This window comes from Gymnoscopelus microlampas (assembly GCF_963454915.1).
Source record: "Gymnoscopelus microlampas genome assembly, chromosome: 3".
NCBI lineage: Eukaryota > Metazoa > Chordata > Actinopteri > Myctophiformes > Myctophidae > Gymnoscopelus > Gymnoscopelus microlampas.
The window spans coordinates 14,531,962-14,550,774 of record NC_139940.1 but is presented as its reverse complement, the minus strand read 5'-3'; the positions used below and the strand labels follow the sequence as shown (position 1 = coordinate 14,550,774).

At 39.9% G+C, this 18,813-nt stretch overlaps 1 protein-coding gene across 1 annotated transcript; it reads left to right on the top strand.

Moving 5' to 3' along the window:
- Nucleotides 1-1,990: 1,990 nt before the first annotated feature.
- On the top strand, nt 1,991-16,942 carry tapbpl (TAP binding protein like). The gene is made up of 8 exons (XM_084052714.1): nt 1,991-2,226; nt 3,274-3,480; nt 7,115-7,396; nt 8,361-8,561; nt 9,523-9,690; nt 11,356-11,459; nt 13,765-13,993; nt 15,807-16,942. The coding sequence occupies exons 1-8, from the start codon at nt 2,181-2,183 to the stop codon at nt 15,872-15,874; spliced, it is 1,305 nt and encodes a 434-aa protein (XP_083908840.1). The 5' UTR covers nt 1,991-2,180; the 3' UTR covers nt 15,875-16,942.
- The last annotated feature ends 1,871 nt before the right edge of the window (nt 16,943-18,813 follow it).

The following is an 18,813-nucleotide window of genomic DNA, read 5'->3' as shown; positions in this document are numbered from 1 at the left end:
CAAATACACAAGCATGTAACCACTTAACCATATGAACCGTAGCATCACTATTCTGGGCAAGTCATAATAGGCGAACATTGGGGGAAAATAACCAATTTACATTACATTACATTACATTACAGTCATTTAGCAGACGCTTTTATCCAAAGCGACTTACAATAAGTGCATTCAACATAGGTAGGGAACAAAACTACTAATCACCAGAAGTCTTAAGTGCATTTCCTGTAAAAACAAGCAACCAAGAGTATACCTAGCGCTAAGGTAAAAGTGCAATATATCAGCTATCTACTTTCATAAACACATGAGATAAAATAGCCAAATCAAATGAGCACGAGCTAATAGATCCAATACAACAATACAACAATAGTTCCTACAACTAGTTAACAACAAGTAGGCCAGGCAAAGAGGAAGGGTAGTGTTTCCTGAAGAGGTGGGTTTTCAGCCTGCGGCGAAAGATGGGCAGTGACTCTGCTGTCCTGACATCAGTGGGAAGTTCATTCCACCACTGTGGGGCCAGAACAGAAAAAAGTCGTGACCGTGTCGATCGACCAGAAGGACCGTTGAGTGGGGAGGGAGTCAGTCGCCCCGAGGTGGCAGACCGGAGTGGTCGGGCAGGGGTGTGGGCATTGACCAAAACCCGGAGGTAAGAAGGAGCTGTTCCTTTCACTGCCCTATAGGCTAGCACCAGGGTTTTAAACTGAATGCGAGCCGCTACGGGGAGCCAGTGCAGAGAACGGAGAAGGATAGTTGTGTGAGAGAACTTGGGGCGGTTGAACACCAGACGAGCCGCAGCTTTCTGAACAAGCTCCAGAGGTCTGATGGCAGATGCCGGAGCACCAGCCAGGAGGGAGTTGCAGTAGTCCAGGCGGGAGATGACCAGAGCCTGGATGAGCACCTGGGCTGCCTTCTCCGTGAGGAAGGGGCGAATTCTCCTGATGTTGTAGAGGAGGAATCTGCAGGACCGTGTCACTGATGCGATGTTAGCCGAGAACGACAGTTGATCGTCCAGGGTCACATATAAGGGTCCTATAAGCTAAACCAAATATACAACACTGATACTTTTGAGCAAAGTACAGCAACTTAAAGCTACCTGCTATTATAAGAAAACTATACTCAGGCTGTCTGGTGGATCAGGCAGTTTACAGGGTTCCTCCAGGTAGTTGAATTACACACTGGAGCAAAACTGTGCCTGAACAGACTTATAACCAGCTTGAGACTGTGTACCAATCTACAAGCTCACAACGCGTTGCATTTGCAATACGTTGTAAGCTTGTAGATCAGCTATTTTCAGTGAAGAGATTTGGTGGATCTCCGGGGGACCCCAGTCAACGAAGGATATAGATAGGGTTTAAGTGGTTGTGCCCTTAGTCGTACAAATTGTGAAAATAGAATTGGCTTGTAGTGACTCGTGAGTTATTGCTTAACCAGTTTACACCTGCCGTCCCTATTTTGGTTCATGTCATAGGGGCATGTAGGCCAAAATGTTCAAAAATATCCCCAAAATTTGCAAAAATGTGAAAACAAAATAAACAAAAAACACAATAAGAAAACAGCCAATCTACAATCTCACGTAGCAGCCTACAGTAAGAGACAATGAAATTAAATTGCATGTTATCACCTCAATGAAGAAGGAATTCATGATTTCACCTTTAATCCCAGAGGTGACATACTGAGCATTTGTCACACCAAACCTATTCCTACATGAACCAGGGTTTACTGCAAAAACTGAGGAGTAATGTGTGAAACACTGCCACCTCCTGTCCATAATCACTTACTACAATAAGTGATGACTCTTGTACACGTTAGTATTTAACAGTAGCTGTTGTAACGTTTGTGCCTGTTTTTCTTTATTTTCTTTAACCCTCATAATGTCAATCTGACTCCACTCACCTAGTAACAGGTGACTGTTACATCTCTGTTCTGTCATTGGATGAGCAGTTCAGATGATGTTGTGTCCCTACACTTGCAGTTTCACTTTGGCTGACAGAACCTCTACATCTGCAACGCACAGCTATAACATTTATAGTTTGATTGTCAACTATTCCATCAGACTGGTAGTAGCACAAGGCAGAGGAGTTAAAAGCATTATTCAAAACTATTGTTGGCAATACAGTGAGACGGTTTATTTTTAGCAACCAAAAGTGAAAGTGTTTTGCAAAACAGTCTATTTCGCTTACACGATGCTTGAAGTTCTCCTGTTTGGGTACTTGATGACATCCGTGTGTGGTAAGAAACTTTGCTATAGGCTATCATTGACAGTATCATAACGCTGGACCTCCAACCATACTCAGCATCATCAGTGATGTTGTTCCATTGTATTAAGTACTATACTGTAAGCCCTATTTGGCATTATAAATGTTTGTATCCTATATGGCAACCTCGCATACTGTGTTATTATTATTATTAGTAGTAGTATAGGCTAGTCTTAGTAGTACTTTATAGTAGGCTATACACATTTATTTTTTCTAACATAATTAGACAAGGGAAGTATTGTTGCAGCAACAAGGAATAGCTAAAATGGTTCTGAAAGTGGGATCCGAGGATCCCCAGCGGTCCTTGGCGGGGTTCCAAGGGGTCCCCAGCTAAATGAGTTAATATAGCATAAAAATCAGTTAAACCATTTATTTTAACCCTCTATACATCAGCTTTTTGAAAATAGACGATCTAGCTCTAGTCTAGAAGAGCTTGTAGATCTGTTTTTTGTGTGTTTTCAGTTTGTAACTTGGAAAAGGAAACATTTTAATAACACAAATTGTGTATGGGGGTAGGGGTTCGCGGCCAAATACAGTGGCATCCTTGACATGAAAAAGTTTGACAATCACTGCTGTAGTCTATGGTGTGAATGTCCCGGAGTCAAGCGATTATGGTGCTTATTTACAACAACAAAGAATGATGCATATTATTGGTAAACTATTTGTCAGTTCACAAGGTGGTGTCAGGTAACCAGCTCAGTGGCCTTGTGGTTAGAAGTGTCCACCCTGAGATTGGGAGGTCAGGCAATTAAGACAGGGCCCAATGCCTCCCTGCTTGTCACTCAGCATCAAGGGGGGGGTAAGTCCCTGGGACATACTTGCATGGTGTCCAGGGGGTGTACTTGTACATCATGGCTGGGGGATGTACTCGTACATCAAACCACCTCATGCTACAGAAACAGGAGATATGGTAGACTTGTAGATCAGCTTGTAGATCAGCTATTTTTGTTATTTTAGGGCTTAAATGTTTACTCTTTTTTGCCATCCTATAGCTTTTCTGAAATGACTCCTCTGGTTTCAGGTGAGGGGGGAGTAGATGTGATGCTGTCCTGCTCTCTGGTGCAGGAAGGTGCAGGACAGGATGGGATGCGAGCTGGATTCACACGGACTCCGGCCACGCTGGTCTTAAGAGACGTGCAGGTGACTCCTGAGCAGTCGCCTGATACTCTGACTCCATTCATACCACCCACGGTCCCTGATCCTGATGCCCTTCTATTTGAGGCCAAAGGTTTGTCCTTTAACCTTTTAACCAAAAAGCTTTATATATATATATATATATATATATATATATATATATATATATATATATATATATATATATATATATATATATATATATATATATATTTGGAAATTGTGTGAAATTGTTATTCTATTTTGGAAAGACTTTGACCATATTCACGTTGCACCAGATCTAAGGGACACATATTTAGTAAAAGTACAGTCAATTATAGTATAGTAGTATAATACAAGTATTTTCATAATCTTTTGGAATATCTTTCCTCTCCCAAAATGTGTCACTACCGAAACATGTAGAATTACCTTAAATAAAGATACTTATATGAATGTATTCATTTATTTTTTCATCCTCCCCTGTACAGACTATTTCTAAAAAATAATGTAGGTGGTTTCTCCAATTAAATACATTAAAATGAATATTCTAACTGATTTTTTAACATTGAATTCTTAAGATTTATCAAAATTAAATGCTATATTTCTTTGTAAAATGTATAAAATTGATTATATTGATTTCAGAATTAATGATAGTTGAAATTACACATACACCTAACCAATCATTATCATAAAATATTGGTTGATAACTCACTATCTTTGATTTTTGACAAAGTAACTGGTGTTTCGGTTGTGACTGCACTATTTCGGTATTGAGTGTATTGTTACGGTAGTGACCATAGTATTTTGTTTACAAGGCTGTGCCATAGTCACTTAACTCTTTTTGCTAAACATTCATTGTTGACATAACACATACACCTAACCAATCATTATCATAAAATATTGGTTGATAACTCACTATCTTTGATTTTTGACAACATAAAGTAACTGGTGTTTCGGTAGTGACTGTATTGTTACGGTAGTGACCATAGTATTTTGTCTACAAGGCGATGCCATAGTCACTGAACTCTTTTAGCTAAATATTCACTCATAACAATGTTATGAGTGAATATGTTTGCTTTATGTTAGAAATATAATCAAAAATCAATAAAATATAGTAATTCATTATTGAAGCAATAACAATAGGTCTCATCTTCCATATACATTTATTTGGAAGGACAAACAATATTTGCAATTAATATTGAAATTAAGTATTTTGTAACTGAAACACTTGACTAAAACATTTACATGCATCAATATTTTCACAGATTTGGCTTTTCGAACAATGCTTTAGACACTAATGGGCTTCTTTGGACATGCCTCTGAGTGACTTTCTCAGGTGGATGGATTAAGATGATGACCGTGTCCATGGTGCACAGTACCATATATTGTCTGTCCTCCATTCACAGCTGTAAAAGAAGCGTGGATGGATTGTGGATAGTACAAATAAGTTGATGAATGCTCAGTGTACCTTTGTTAGTGGGCAGCTCTTTTGGAAGGATTGCGCTTATTCTGCATATATGTTACTCTTCCACGTAGATGAGCTTGACTTTAAGAGGTAGGAGTGTGTTATAAAGGGCTTTAGCTGTGGGCTTGTCGGACTCGTACCCCTAGCTACTTGTGATTCTGCAGTTAGCTGCATGGTGGCATAAGCAGGCCCTTTTCTGTGACCAGCTTCAATTCACAGCAGTGAATCCCATCTGGAAGGTTATTTCCTTGATATTGGCCGGCCCATCACTGATGAAGAAGTTTTTCGGTGTTTGGATTGTTGTCCTTCAGGAACTAAATAATTGGTTGAAGTTGAACACAAATGGCAGGATGGTCATGTTTCATGGAAGGCGATAAGACATTGTGAGTGTACCATATGTCGTGTACACAGACACACATATGTGGTGCACACAGACAACACTTCTAGCCCACATCTTTGTATCACAGCTTTTGTGACACTGATCTCCTCTACTTCTCATAGTAGAGAAGATCGAATGCTCATGCATTCCTTTTTCATAGTCCTCTGTCTTCATGAGCCACAGGTACCACCATGTGACTCCAGTCCCTGATGTACTTGAGGTGTGTTGGAGTGACTTCCTATACATGAGACGTTAGCCTGTGTGTCACAGCGTAGGTCTTCTGCAACTTTGCTCAAGCTCTTCAAGTTAATAACTACTGTCTGATCACCTTCGGTGCGAGGTCGTGTGGAAGCCCAACAAAATTTCTCTATCTCCTTTGCCTGTCTCCCTCTGCCCCACTTTTTACATTTTGTTTTGGCATTTAGGTGTTTTATCTCTCCCTGCAAAACCACATGATGAAATAGAATGTAGCCTACATGTTACAATTATGTACATGTTTGAAAAACTTACTTTAATAATGTCTCAAAAGCATGAACATCCAATTTTGTCACTACCGAAACAATGATGTCACTACCGAAACTTGAGCATAATGTTTCGGTAGTGACTGTTTTGGTAGTGACAATTTTAGCTAGTTTTTAGATTAACTCAACAATGCTAGGCAAGACATGGCTTGCAAACACAGCTTTGAGCAGTAGTACATGGATAAAAAAACATCACATTTGAAGTAAAACCCAAAAGGAGTTTATAATTGCAGAAATGATGTGTTCGGTAGTGACAATCCTTAAAAATACACACTGATTTTCAGACTTTGGAAGACATTTACTTCTGACTCAAGTAAACTAGCTACTCACCAGGTGGCCATGATGAACAGGAAGTCTATGTCATTTCTTGGTGGAAAGTGTGGGAGTGTGGCTAAAACCAGGCTCCACCTATGGACTAAAACTCATTATGTTTCGGTAGTGACATGAAAACATGGGACAGCTTTTTTTATATAATGTTTTTTAATTTAAAGAAAAGGGGTTGGGACAGCCACTCAATTAATGTATTGTGATTAAATAGATCATAAGATGATATTAGTACACATGTAAGGTCTGACTACTTAATTGTTTTTTAAAATATTGTTTTCATTGTTGGACTGCAATTTCAATCAATTCGGTAGAATGGTCCATATATATATATATATATATATATATATATATATATATACACACACACACACGCACACACACACACACACACTGCAGATTCAAGTACACAGTTGCTCCTTAGATTAACTTTTTGTTTTCAAATATGCTTTGTATGGTTCTGTTTTTTGAAGATGCACCATTATCAGTCCTCATGAGGGGATTATTAAGGCTAGGCAATTTTCAATCTGATGGCGGTTATTTGCAGGAATATGTGTGTGTGTGTATATATATATATATATACAGTATATATACACACACACACACATTTGTTTCAATTTGTGTGCCCGTTGTTCATAATTCTACCACTGTATTTGTTGTTGGATGTTTTTACAGTCCAAATAAACTAAGCTAAGCTCAAAGGAGTTTTTACGTTTTTTATATATATATATATATATATATATATATATATATATATATATATATATATATATATATATATATATATATATATATATATATATATATATATATATATATATATATATATATAGCTTAGTTTATTTGGACTGTAAAAACATCCAACAACAAATACAGTGGTAGAATTATGAACAACGGGCACACAAATTGAAACAAATGGACACATGTTTGTACACTCTCAGAGCGAAATTAACACTGGGGATTTGACAGTGTATATTGGGGTCCATATCAAAACTGGGGGTCCTTGAAATGTACAAAGTTGTGAGTCACTGCTTTACAGAACTTCCTCCCTCTATGACAGTGTCGTCTCCTGAGATCCCCGATGGAGACCTGTTGATACATGCAGACTGCAACGACCAGGAAGTGATGTGCGAAATCAGTCGTTATTTCCCCCATGACGGCACCCAGGATAGCAGCGGACCGGCCTATTTCATCAGCTCCCTGCATATTGAAGGGGGCGGGCTCAGCACCACCTTGGTCCTGCAGACCTTGGCGGTTGAGAAGGACCAGCCAGAGGTCCCGCCACTGATGCAGACCAAGCTGGGCCTGCCTCTCAGCCCATCAGGTTCTCTGCTGACTGAGGGTGAGATCAGTGTGCTTAAAATCCCTGGTCTCTTTGTATCATTCTTTACAATACAACCGTCCAAAAGGTCCGATAGCTAAACCAAAAGTTGTTTGATCCAACTGGCATCCCTAGAGCCCGACACTTAGACAGGTTAAAAATGAGGGAAATGGACATTTTAAGATAGTTATGGGAAGGTAATATGTTGTATGATTAAAACATTATAAAGAACAGCAGCCGCATTGAAGTGCAACGAAATAAAGTACGATAAACGCCACAGGGACACTAAAATCAGTATGTTAAGGGATAGTTCACAGACACAAAGGAAACTCTTTGTCTCTCCTACCGGAACCGCTGCCTACCGGTCTGCTGGTCATCAAATTATTGGCTTAGGAATGTGAAAAAAACAAAAAAATATCCATTAATTCAAGTCCATGGGGTGACTAATCGATAGAAAAAAAGTAATAGTGAAATATCTTTTAAAGACTTATGGGCAGCTGTGTTAGAGCTAAGACCATGGGGTCACCAAAATCAGTAGGATCCATTAAGCACATGAACCTTAAGTGTCCCTATCCTGGGAATGTCAGAATAGGCAAACATTAGGCAAAGCAAAAATAGCAGCTTCAAGCTCACAACACATCACAGCGCAATGTGTGGTGAACTTGTAGATCAGCTGTTTTCGCTATTTGACATACAAGTACATAGGGTTTAAGTGATTAAATGAAGATGCACAGTAAATTCCATGGCAAACCAGTCAGTAGATGGACGAACGGATGGACTGACCGACCAACATCACCGGCCTTTGAGCCCGGACGCGTGCAAGCGCAGATTTATTTTATTTTGTATTTTTCAGAAAGATTTGATATATTTTGAGCACCTGTATTGATTTATCACACAGGATCCTCACACATGTTCTTCTCATTACTCTTTTTATGCCCCCTCTCTGTTTTAATTTATCGTTCTTTCTTTTCTCTCCTTCTTTCAGTGGTATTCCTGGTGTTTTCCGGTACTAAGTCTGTTTCCGGCCCTCTAGGGGGCGATATCCTCCTCAACTGTGGCTTTAGGCAGCAGAAAGGGTCCCCAGAGAAGGATGTGGCTGTGGAGTGGCGGGTTCAGCACAGAGGAAGTGGGAGGAGAGTGTTGGAGATGACGACAGGGATCCCAGATACAGAGAATAGAACACAGAGTAAGCATGTGTGCGTGTGCGTGTGCTACTAGACCTTAAGGAACAACACAAGTCGGTAACGATACAAGTTGGGAATTCATTCCCCACCCAGTTGGTGCTGCTGTACCCGTTGCTGTACCCGTTGTCAGAGTACCTGAGTGATGTATGTTGTCAGAGTACCAAATGGATGACATAAAAAGCCAGAGGCTTGTTTCCATTGAGGTCCATTAAACATTCAACACTCAAACAACTGGACAGAAACAACTAATACAAATACAAAATCTAAATATACAGATTCAATTCTTGATAGTGTGACATAAAAGGGAGTGGGAGGCCTGGTATATGGTGCAGAGAGGATGTCACTCACAGGGAGAGAGCCGTTAACAACCCTGGGGGAAGGCCAGCCGGGGAACGAATTTAGTCCAATTTGAATGTTCATGGAGCCATGCTTTTAGGTCAGCCTTAAATCTCAATGGGGAAGTAAAAACTTTCAGGGCTGTTGGTAGAGTATTCCACTGTGTTGTGGTTGCGTTCCTCTGTGGTCAGAGGAACTCACTCAGGTGGAGTTACCTATGAGCATCCCCTAGTTAGGGTTCGAGTTATGCCTGATTTATACTTACTGTTGTTGCATGCCGGTGTCGTACACTGAAAATAGCATAGACTATTTTCGGTGTTAGGGTGCAGTCACACCGAACTTTGATTCTGCCTATGCGGCGGATTCTGCCAATGCTTTTCAATGCATTGGCAATTTTCCCATTGAAAAGCATTGGCAGAATCTGCTGCATAGGCAGAATCAAAGTTTGGTGTGACTGCACCCTTTCATGCATTGAACTTTATATTTCAAGCATAAAATAACTGTCCTTAAATGTTGATGTCCTCACAAGTATAGCAATGTGTGTGTGTGTGTGTGTGTGTGTGTGTGTGTGTGTGTGTGTGTGTGTCCTTGTCAAATGTGATGACCCATTTCCATGTCTTTGATCAGTGCAAGTGGAGAGAAAGGGTGCCAGTGTGGATGCCCATCTGCTGGTAAAGACCGGTAATGCGTCTGTGACTCTGACGAAGCTGAGGGTGCTAGATGAGGGCGCCTACATCTGTACAGTCACCGTGGGCTTGTTCCATGCCCAGCAGGTCGTACAACTGCAGGTTATACGTGAGTCTTTCTCTAAACATGTTCTCTATGTATGTGTATTCTCTGAAAAACCATACCTACCTATAAACGTTGTTTACCGGGGTCCCCCAGGTCTCTGTACTAGGACTACCTATTTCTCTCTACATCAAACCTGTTTGCCAAAAATAGCAGATCTACGCCTTGCAACGCTTTGTGAGCTTGGCAGATCTGCTATTTTTGCAGAATGTTTCCCTTTCCACATAATAGGGACGCTAGGGTTCATGTGGTTAATGGATATATTTCCTTCCCGGTGATGTCATCAGGGGGACACTTTTGTGTAGTGTTATATACAACTCGGTGAAATGCTGACAAAATATAGCATGACCTAAATCCTTGCTGCCTACAGCAGTGTTTCACAAACAGTCATGACCCACTTTGGGTCTTGCAACCGTTTTATAGGTAATTTTTCCCTGAATTTCCAGAGATTTTTCACATTCTTTTCAAAAGATATGTTAATAAAACAAAACATAAACTGATGCACAAACTTGGACACTTCATCAGTGTTGTTACCTCGAGTCACTGGGTGTTTCGGGTCTGGCAACACACACCCTCCTCCAGGCAACCCGGCTGAGGCTGATCAGACCCCGGCCTGTGTCCACGTTGGCATGCTACTGCCTCCACTGTCTCTTGGGGGTAGTTAGAGACAGTGCAAATTAGGGGTTAGAACAACGCGGATCCACTCACACATGGCATTTGTGAATCCAGCCCATCAGTCCGGCCGATGCCAGGCCAGGTTAGTTGAGATGTTGCAGCTGGTGTTGGCGACACTAGGAGGCTCTAGGCACTGTGGGTTGCCGCCGAGCCTGGTTCCTCCTTCGTCTGACCAGAAGTAGGGGATTTTCTGTGCGTTGTGTCGTCGTCGTTGCTGGGCACAAACATCTCACTCTTCCTTGATGGATTAAACCCTGCAGTTTTTACCGCAGCCTGTAGCTTTTGGTTCTTCCTCACGGAAGACGTGGATTGGGCTGCCAACCCTCTCCACCCCGGGTCGCCGTCTCTCCGGCAGTCCTCTGTCTCTCCAGATGTCACTACACTCTTCGTGGTCGTCACCCAGTCTGTTCCTGGTTGTCACTGGTACACCCGCTCCCAGAGTTTTATGTTAATAAAACATCAACTGATGCACAAACTTGGACACATCATCAGTGTTGTTACTGTACCTGGAGTCACTGGGTGTTTTCAGGGTCTTGCAACAGACACCCTCCTCGAGGCGAAGTGGAATGCTACTGCATATGATATGAAATATCACCTGCTTAGATTGACAAAACCTAGTACAGACTGAAGAGAGAAGCAATCTACTCAGTGGATGGTTTGGATCCAGGCAAGACCAAACCATTTTGAAACTACAATTTATAAAGTATGTTTTACTGAAAATGTAAGGTCTGAGAAATCAAGTTTAAAGTTTTACATGTTAAAGTTTTACAAAGTCTTACAACTTTTTCAGATCAAAATACAATCCAAAGTACAGCCGATTTATCAGTTTACAGAAACACACTTCTATAAGCTCTAGTTCCAAAACTGGTCAATCTAAGCAAGTGATGCCTAATTGTGTACTTTAATATTAAATGAAAACATGGAAATTCGTTAATCCATAATAACACTCCTCTCCCTTTCTGTTCCCTCCACTGGCTTGTTTGCTTTTCCTTTCAGAGCCACCCCATGTTTCACTCTCAGAGGAGAAGCTGGTATTTCAGTCTGAATTGCCCCAGAAACTGAGCTGTCACTGCAAGAATTATTACCCACTGGATGCTCAGGTCTGTCTGCAGCTGCCTTGGTTTTTCATGTTGTAGAATTATTTTTCAGTGCCATGCTATTTACCATTGCCATGCTATTTACCGCTGCACAAGACCTGGTGAAAATATTCCTTGTTATATTCTGTTCATTTCAGTGTGATATGAAAATCAACTTGCAGAGACTTGAAACTTGCTTGAGATACGTACAGTAATCCAACACAATGAACCCTAGGGAGCCTTTAGTTTTTCGTTAAAGTTCCATTAACGTTGCATCTCAAAGGGTGATTTTCTTAGAAAAGTTTTTTAGAACCAAAGAAAAGTGTTTTTCTTTGGTTAAAATAATAATTAAAATTCAAAAGCTCTATATTCTGATAGTACTCATTGCTATGGAGTGTTTGTTCAGTCACATGACTCTCCAGCTCTTTATTAAACAGAAAATGCATTTTCAGGTCGGAACAACAATTCTATCTAGTCAGGATAGAGAACTCAGACAGGATACAGATTAAACAAGTGAAATTAGAAGTGATGACAAAGAAATGAGCAGACAAAATTGGAACTGGACCACTTTAGAAATGAAGCTGATACATGTGTACTTGCTCCTGATTGGCAGAAACTCTGCCACCTACCTAAAAAAATATCTTCTGTTTATTAAAGAGCTGGAGAGATGGGGAGACTCTGCTACTGTTACGGAACACTCTATAGCAATGATTACTATCAGAATATAGTGTTTTAACCAAAACATATCACTTACTTTGATTGCTTCATTATTCACTATGCTTGTGCTGTTGTAACCATCTGTATACCAGCATAAATAACATACTATAATCATGTACATTTGTCTACTGCAGTGGTTCTCAAACTTTTCCATGTCAAGGACCCCCAAATTGACACTTATTAGCCCGCGGACCCCCATTTCAAAAGATATGCCAGGGACCCCCATAAGAGAAGATTTTTTTACGGCTCTAGCAGTGATTCTCAACCATTTTAATTTGAAGGACCCCCAGTTTGACATGCATTAGGGCTACGGAGTACGGACCCCCATTTAATGGCATTTATATGCCTGGGACCCCAATTTATATTGTAAAATTAATGATAGATTTAACTCTGAGTGTACAAATGGAACCAAATGGACCCGTTAGGGTCCATTTGGTTCCATTTGTACACTCTCAGAGTTACAGACCCATAAGGGTCCATTTGGTTCCTACCCATCGTTTAGCTGGGGACCCCCTGGAACCCCCTCAAGTACCCCTGGGGGTCCCCGGACCCCACTTTGAGAACCAATGGTCTACTGTATATCACATCAACACTGATACTGTATGTAAACAATTAACATGAACAGAAGCTCAGGTTTTGACACTTCACTGTTCATTCTTCAGTATCCATATCACAAGCTATATAATAGAACCACTATGCATGCAGTAGTCTTCCCTCCATTCCGGTTTGTCTGACATGCTGCTACAGAAGTGTTATCTTCACCACTTATCTATTTGTGGTGAAAATATCCAATCTACAAGCTGTGAGCTTGTAGATCTGCTATTTTCGCCTGTCATTCGAGGATCACTGGAATATCACCTGGGCACCAGAGCTATGAGAGAGAAAGTTACAACACTCCAATAGACTCCCATTTTAAAAACACAATATTCATATAATATTCTATATCCAATTATGTATTGGCAAAACCAACTAACAGTAGATTTGGAATTTGTTTCAGTGTGCTCAGAGATAACAAGAAGGATGTGGAAGTAACGCTTGCCATGGGGCGACTAATGGTTCCAAACAGGAACGAGATCAAACAAATGACATAACTCTCTCTTTCAACAGGTCTGCTGGGCACAGTACAGCTGTAATCTTACAATCTATCTTTATGATCTACATGAAGTAGGAATGAAAGTGTATATTTATGGCTAAGTCTAAAAGAAGAATGTGCAATGCTAATTCAAATGACAAATACAGCACATTATAACACATTCATTGACATTTTGTTTGAAAATGGCACTTGATCAGTGCAAGTGGAGAGAAAGGGTGCCAGTGTGGATGCCCATCTGCTGGTAAATCTGCTGGTAAAGACCGGTAATACGAATACTACCCTTTAACCATATGAACCCATTTGGCAAATCATCAGATCTTGAGAGCTTGTAGATCGGCTATTTTCGGCAAAGAAGTTTGGTGTAGAGGGAAAAAGGTGGGGGCCTATGGCCTAGCTAGTATAGACTCCCTCCAGTCAACCAAGTATGTAGGGTTCATTTGGTTACGGTGCGCTGACTGTGCTGAATCAAAATTACCTGAATTCTAAACGCATTTTCTTGTTTCCTCTCTACCTTTTTAGGTGGAGTGGTTATCCCTCTCTCCGGAAGACACAGAGCCTTTAGTCCTAGCAGATCAGGGCTCTCTCTCTAGCCACCGGCAGCATGGCGATGGGACCATGTCTCTGTCCTCCCATCTCACCCTGCCTCCTTCCAGCTTCCCCCCTGGGACCACTGTCATCTGCAGGGTGTCCCACCCCGCCCTGGAAACAACAGTGTCCATCAGTCTGACAGTAGAAAAACCAGAGCCAGGTTTGTTTTCAAATCACCTTCCCTGCCCTGCCCTCTAGAGCAGGGGTTCCCAAAGTGGGGGGTTCCAGGGGGTCCCCAGCTAAATGATTGATAGTTAGGAACCAAATGGACTCTTATGGGTCTGTACACCGAGATTGTACAACTCTGAGTTAAATTAACACTGGTTTTACAGTGTAGATTGGGCTCCCGGGGATATAAAATGCCATCATCAAATGCGAGTCCATGGCCTAATGGATATCAAATGGGGGGGCCCTTTAAATTAAAATGGTTCAGAATCACTGCTATAGATTTAAAAAATCTCTTATGGCAGGTCCCAGGTATATCTTTTCAAATGGGGGTCGGTGGATTAATATGTATTAATTTGGTGGTCCTTGACATGAAAAAGTTTGAGAACAACTGCTCTTGAGTAGGGGTTAATTCCCAAGCATTTTCAGCTCAAGACACAAAAGATCCCCTGGGATCCAAACTTACAAAAATACATCATGAATTAATCACTTATGCCCTATTTCAAGAATAGCAAAAATAGAAAACAAAAAAACAAGACAATTGGAATCTTTTTTGTTTCTTTTCTTTTTTAAAGAAAATGAAGACCCACAAAAACATGTCAGGGCCCATTGTTTGGGAAACACTGCTAGTGGTTAACAAGTATACAAGGGTGATTAACTTTAAGCAGTGAGCTTATACTGAGCAAGCATTAATCAATAGTATTGTCAATGCTTGCTCAATGGCACACCTATTGTGTGTGTACCACATTCAGCTGTACCCTTCAATAGCATTAACATGAGAGCAAACTCACAAAATGTGGCTTGTTGTTGAACTACACTTCTACCACCAAGTCAGTATTCAACCCGTTGCGAAATTGCATATAAGAAAAAAAAAAGAAAAAAAAACCTAAATTCACAATGTGTCACATTCGCTTGTGGATATGTGGAAATTGTTAACATTTTGGCAATAATGACATGTTATGAATTTGAATTAAAATGAAAAGAAAATTGATATAACTTTGTATTACCCTTACCTTTACATTTGCATCCCCTGGTAGACCCACTAGAGGCTGCATCCCCCTCTTTGAAAATCTGTACTTGTAGCTTCCCCAGGTTAAACAAATGTCCACGCATCATACAGATGTCTTTTCTGGTATTTATTCCATCAAAACTCTCCACACTCCTCCCAACAGACACCATACAAGACACGTGAAAACTATATAAAAGAAATAAACATACATTTTTTCAGTCCACAGTCATTGTGAAGCAGTCCTGTTGATTATTAAGTCCACACAGGTGCATCCAATTATTGCCATGTTTCACTGAAGTCTCTCAAACAAAGTTTAACTTGTACATTACAATAATACATAACAAATAGACACGTAAATCAATGAAAGGCACAAATACAATAAGCATTTACCGTGTGCGCCTCTTGAACCATGTGCAGAACTTTGGCAATATGTTTCTCTTTCTCTCTGGAGTTTCTTAAATGTGACCTCTCTGGATCAGCTCAGCTTGCGTTTGACTGATGACAGATTCACTCTGATCATGTGACTCTGTGCCCAATTACCACAAACCCTATAAGCAATGGGCACAGAATTTTTTACCTTAACCCTTGTACTATAGACGTTTTTAATATATTTATTGTAACTTTTAGTACTAATTATTATTCATAATGAAATGAATCTTTTTAACCCAGTGTGTGCATGAATTTTACTTCAACAAACCATATTTATAATTATAACTGAAACCACTGTCTCTCCTTCTTGGACAGTTACAGTACTATATATCAATACCAACTGTTCCCATGTGTTTTATGTGTTTTACAGGTTCCTTTTGGATGTTCATGGTCTTCCTGGTCGTCACTGTGATTTTCTTCTACCAGCTTATGTTATGAGATTAATCAGCAGGAAGGAGCTGATTTTAGAAAAAGAAAGAAACAGTTTGTGACCGACAGCAGCGCTATGCTACTTGTTTATTGCTTGTGTTCACCTGCTGTCCCAGATCTAAATGAATCTCAGATCAGACTGCTTGGGTAAAAACTGCTGTACTCTGGGTCCCTGCAGAGTTGGATTTCACATTCACTGATTCATCTTTATGTCAACTTGTGTAATTTTTAAAAACGTTTTACTACCCATTAAGACCTGAGGCCGATTCCACAAATGCCTTCTAAATCAGTAGTTCTCACACTTTCAAGATTTTTCAAAAATGTTCAAAAATAGCAGATATACATGTTCGCAATTTTCTTTTTAAATGACACAGATGCTTTCGCGGTTTTAATGGGTTAACCACTTTAACCCTATATTACCTAGCCTGGAAACCAGATGAATCTGTCAGAGCGAAATCATTTGTGTTTTAGCCTGGTCATGCCAGTGTACTTTATCGTATGTCGAATAGTGATAATAGCCGATCTACAAGCTCACAACTTGAAGATTCTACTATTTTTACTATATATGAAAATTGTAGGAACATTTTGGATTTTTTTTACTATAATGGCGTGCCCAAAAAGGGAGGCCAGGTTGAAAGTGGTTGAAAATCCCATGATTTGTGTGTATTTATTTTTTTATCAGTCTGTAAGAAGTTCTGGTGTTTTTCAAATGAATCACATCGTCGCTGTCGTCAGAAACCAGCAACCAACTACATTTTTCAACTTTACAGTTTTTATTTACACCTACCAACTTTGATGAGGCAGTATTGTAAAAAAAAAAAAAAATCCTGAAAAGTTAATATTTTGGACATACTGTAGCTGGTTTCTGCCCGACAGCAGAGATATGTGAAGTGTACAGTAAAGTCATGTGTGTCATTGTAAGTTATTGGTACTGACTGTATGTTTTATATGTACAGTAAGTGTTCCCAAAAATCTCTTGTTAATTATTGGCAATTCAGCTACTTAATGTACATGTCTTTTATGTATTGTACTGTATTTAATGTGTCACCATGCACATGAATGATATGGCGGGCCGGAGCTGCCATATTTAAAAAATAAAGAAATACATGTAGATTTATTTATTGTATTTATTTCCAAATGCATTTATTTCCCAATATATTTGTATCATGTCAGTATCATGGTGGTCAGTATCATGTCAGTATCAGGGTCAGTATGAGGTCAGTATCATGTCCAATATCATGGTCAGTATGAGGTCAGTATCATGTCCAATATCATGGTCAGTGTCATGGTCAGTATGAGGTCAGTATCATGTCCAATATCATGGTCAGTATCATGTCAGGCTAAATGGCTATGGAGGCTTATGGCCATGGTATATCTAACTCAAGACAAGCCTGCTGGGGTTTAGTCCAGTCAGATCGAGTTCATTGCTAATGTAAAATCAACTCTCGGAGCATAACAGTTGAGAATCACTGGTATGAAAAAGTCACAGCAGAGTTCTGTTGATGATTTCTTTATTGGCATCAGCAAAAGTGGTAAGCATGCATTTTTAAGAATTCTCACAATTCCATTTGCATCTCTCACTGCATAATCAAGTTAATTACCTAATAATATTACTGTACAATATCATTAGATCATTCTTATTGACCTCTTTCTTTCTTCATAAATGCAATTTACATGTAGGGTTTTCCATTTTTACAATTTTGTCACCTCAAAATTCCTTAAGTCTTAAGAGAGGAAAATGATCTCTTCAGTAAGATCTAACGCTCCCCCCTCAAAAAGAAAAAGAAAAAACATTTAACAACCTATAAACACATTTTTCAGGAGCATAGTCTGACGAAGGTGTACTATGGTTCTACTCATACAGTACTATATTTGCTGACAATATATTATTGGAGCAATTAATGTTCACTGAGTTGTATTCTTTTTCTCTCAAAAGCAAGTGAATTTTAACAATTTTGGCAAACTCTTGAGCATCATTGCATTGCTATGCAATCATTACCAGATCAGAGATGCAATATACACAGGTCCTTTTAAACCACTGACAAAAGGAAACGAACAATGTACAATCGGCAGTTAGTTTTCAGAAGTGGCAGATATACAGGTCACACAAAAAGGCAAAACTATGGACACCGTTTGCCATGCAAGTTAGAAACAAACCTCCTTTTTGGCCTTTACTGCACTGTAGGTGACAGCGAGTGAGTCTGTCGTTGAGTTGACAGGGAGTGGGGGGTAGGCAGGGGGGTTACTTAAAGGATAATTTAGACTTTGTCAAACAGCTGTGTCATACGACTAAAATAAAGAGTCAGCACATGTTTTTGTTTTGTTTTCTGAGACCAGGCCTTAATAATCAACTTACACAACAACAAACAAATGAACAGTGTGAGCACATAGTTCTGAACAACTATCTACCTGTTTTAAAATGTGAATTTACACATTCATCTGTCTATATGGCTGTCTCTGTCCAAGTCAGAGTTGAGAGGGACCATCCTCTGTGTTAGAGAGGTCAATTCACATATACATAAGAGAGATTGTCTGTCAGTGGCTTGCTTCACTGTGGCACAACTATGCCACTACTGTAAATCTTATCTACCTGCCTATGGGGCTGAAATCCTAGAAACAAATGATGCATAATAATGCATTAAGAGTAACTTAATTTATTTTATAACTGTGTCCCAGTCCAAAAAGGGGTTTCAACTTCTTTAATGGGGGAAAGGTGTCACAACTTATTTCTGTACCTTTCCCTCATTTGCCCTTGCCTTTCCTTATCTCTCACACAGTCTCTTCCCCCTGTTTAAATCTCTTCTTTACCAATGTGTCTGTACTCTGCTCTTCAGAAACAAGAGACTGAGTGAGAGAGACAGTTTAGGCAGGAGAGGAAAAGAAAGAATTAACCAGTAAAGGCCTATCAGCTAAACCTAGGGGATAGAAAAAGCTATTGGCTACAATGC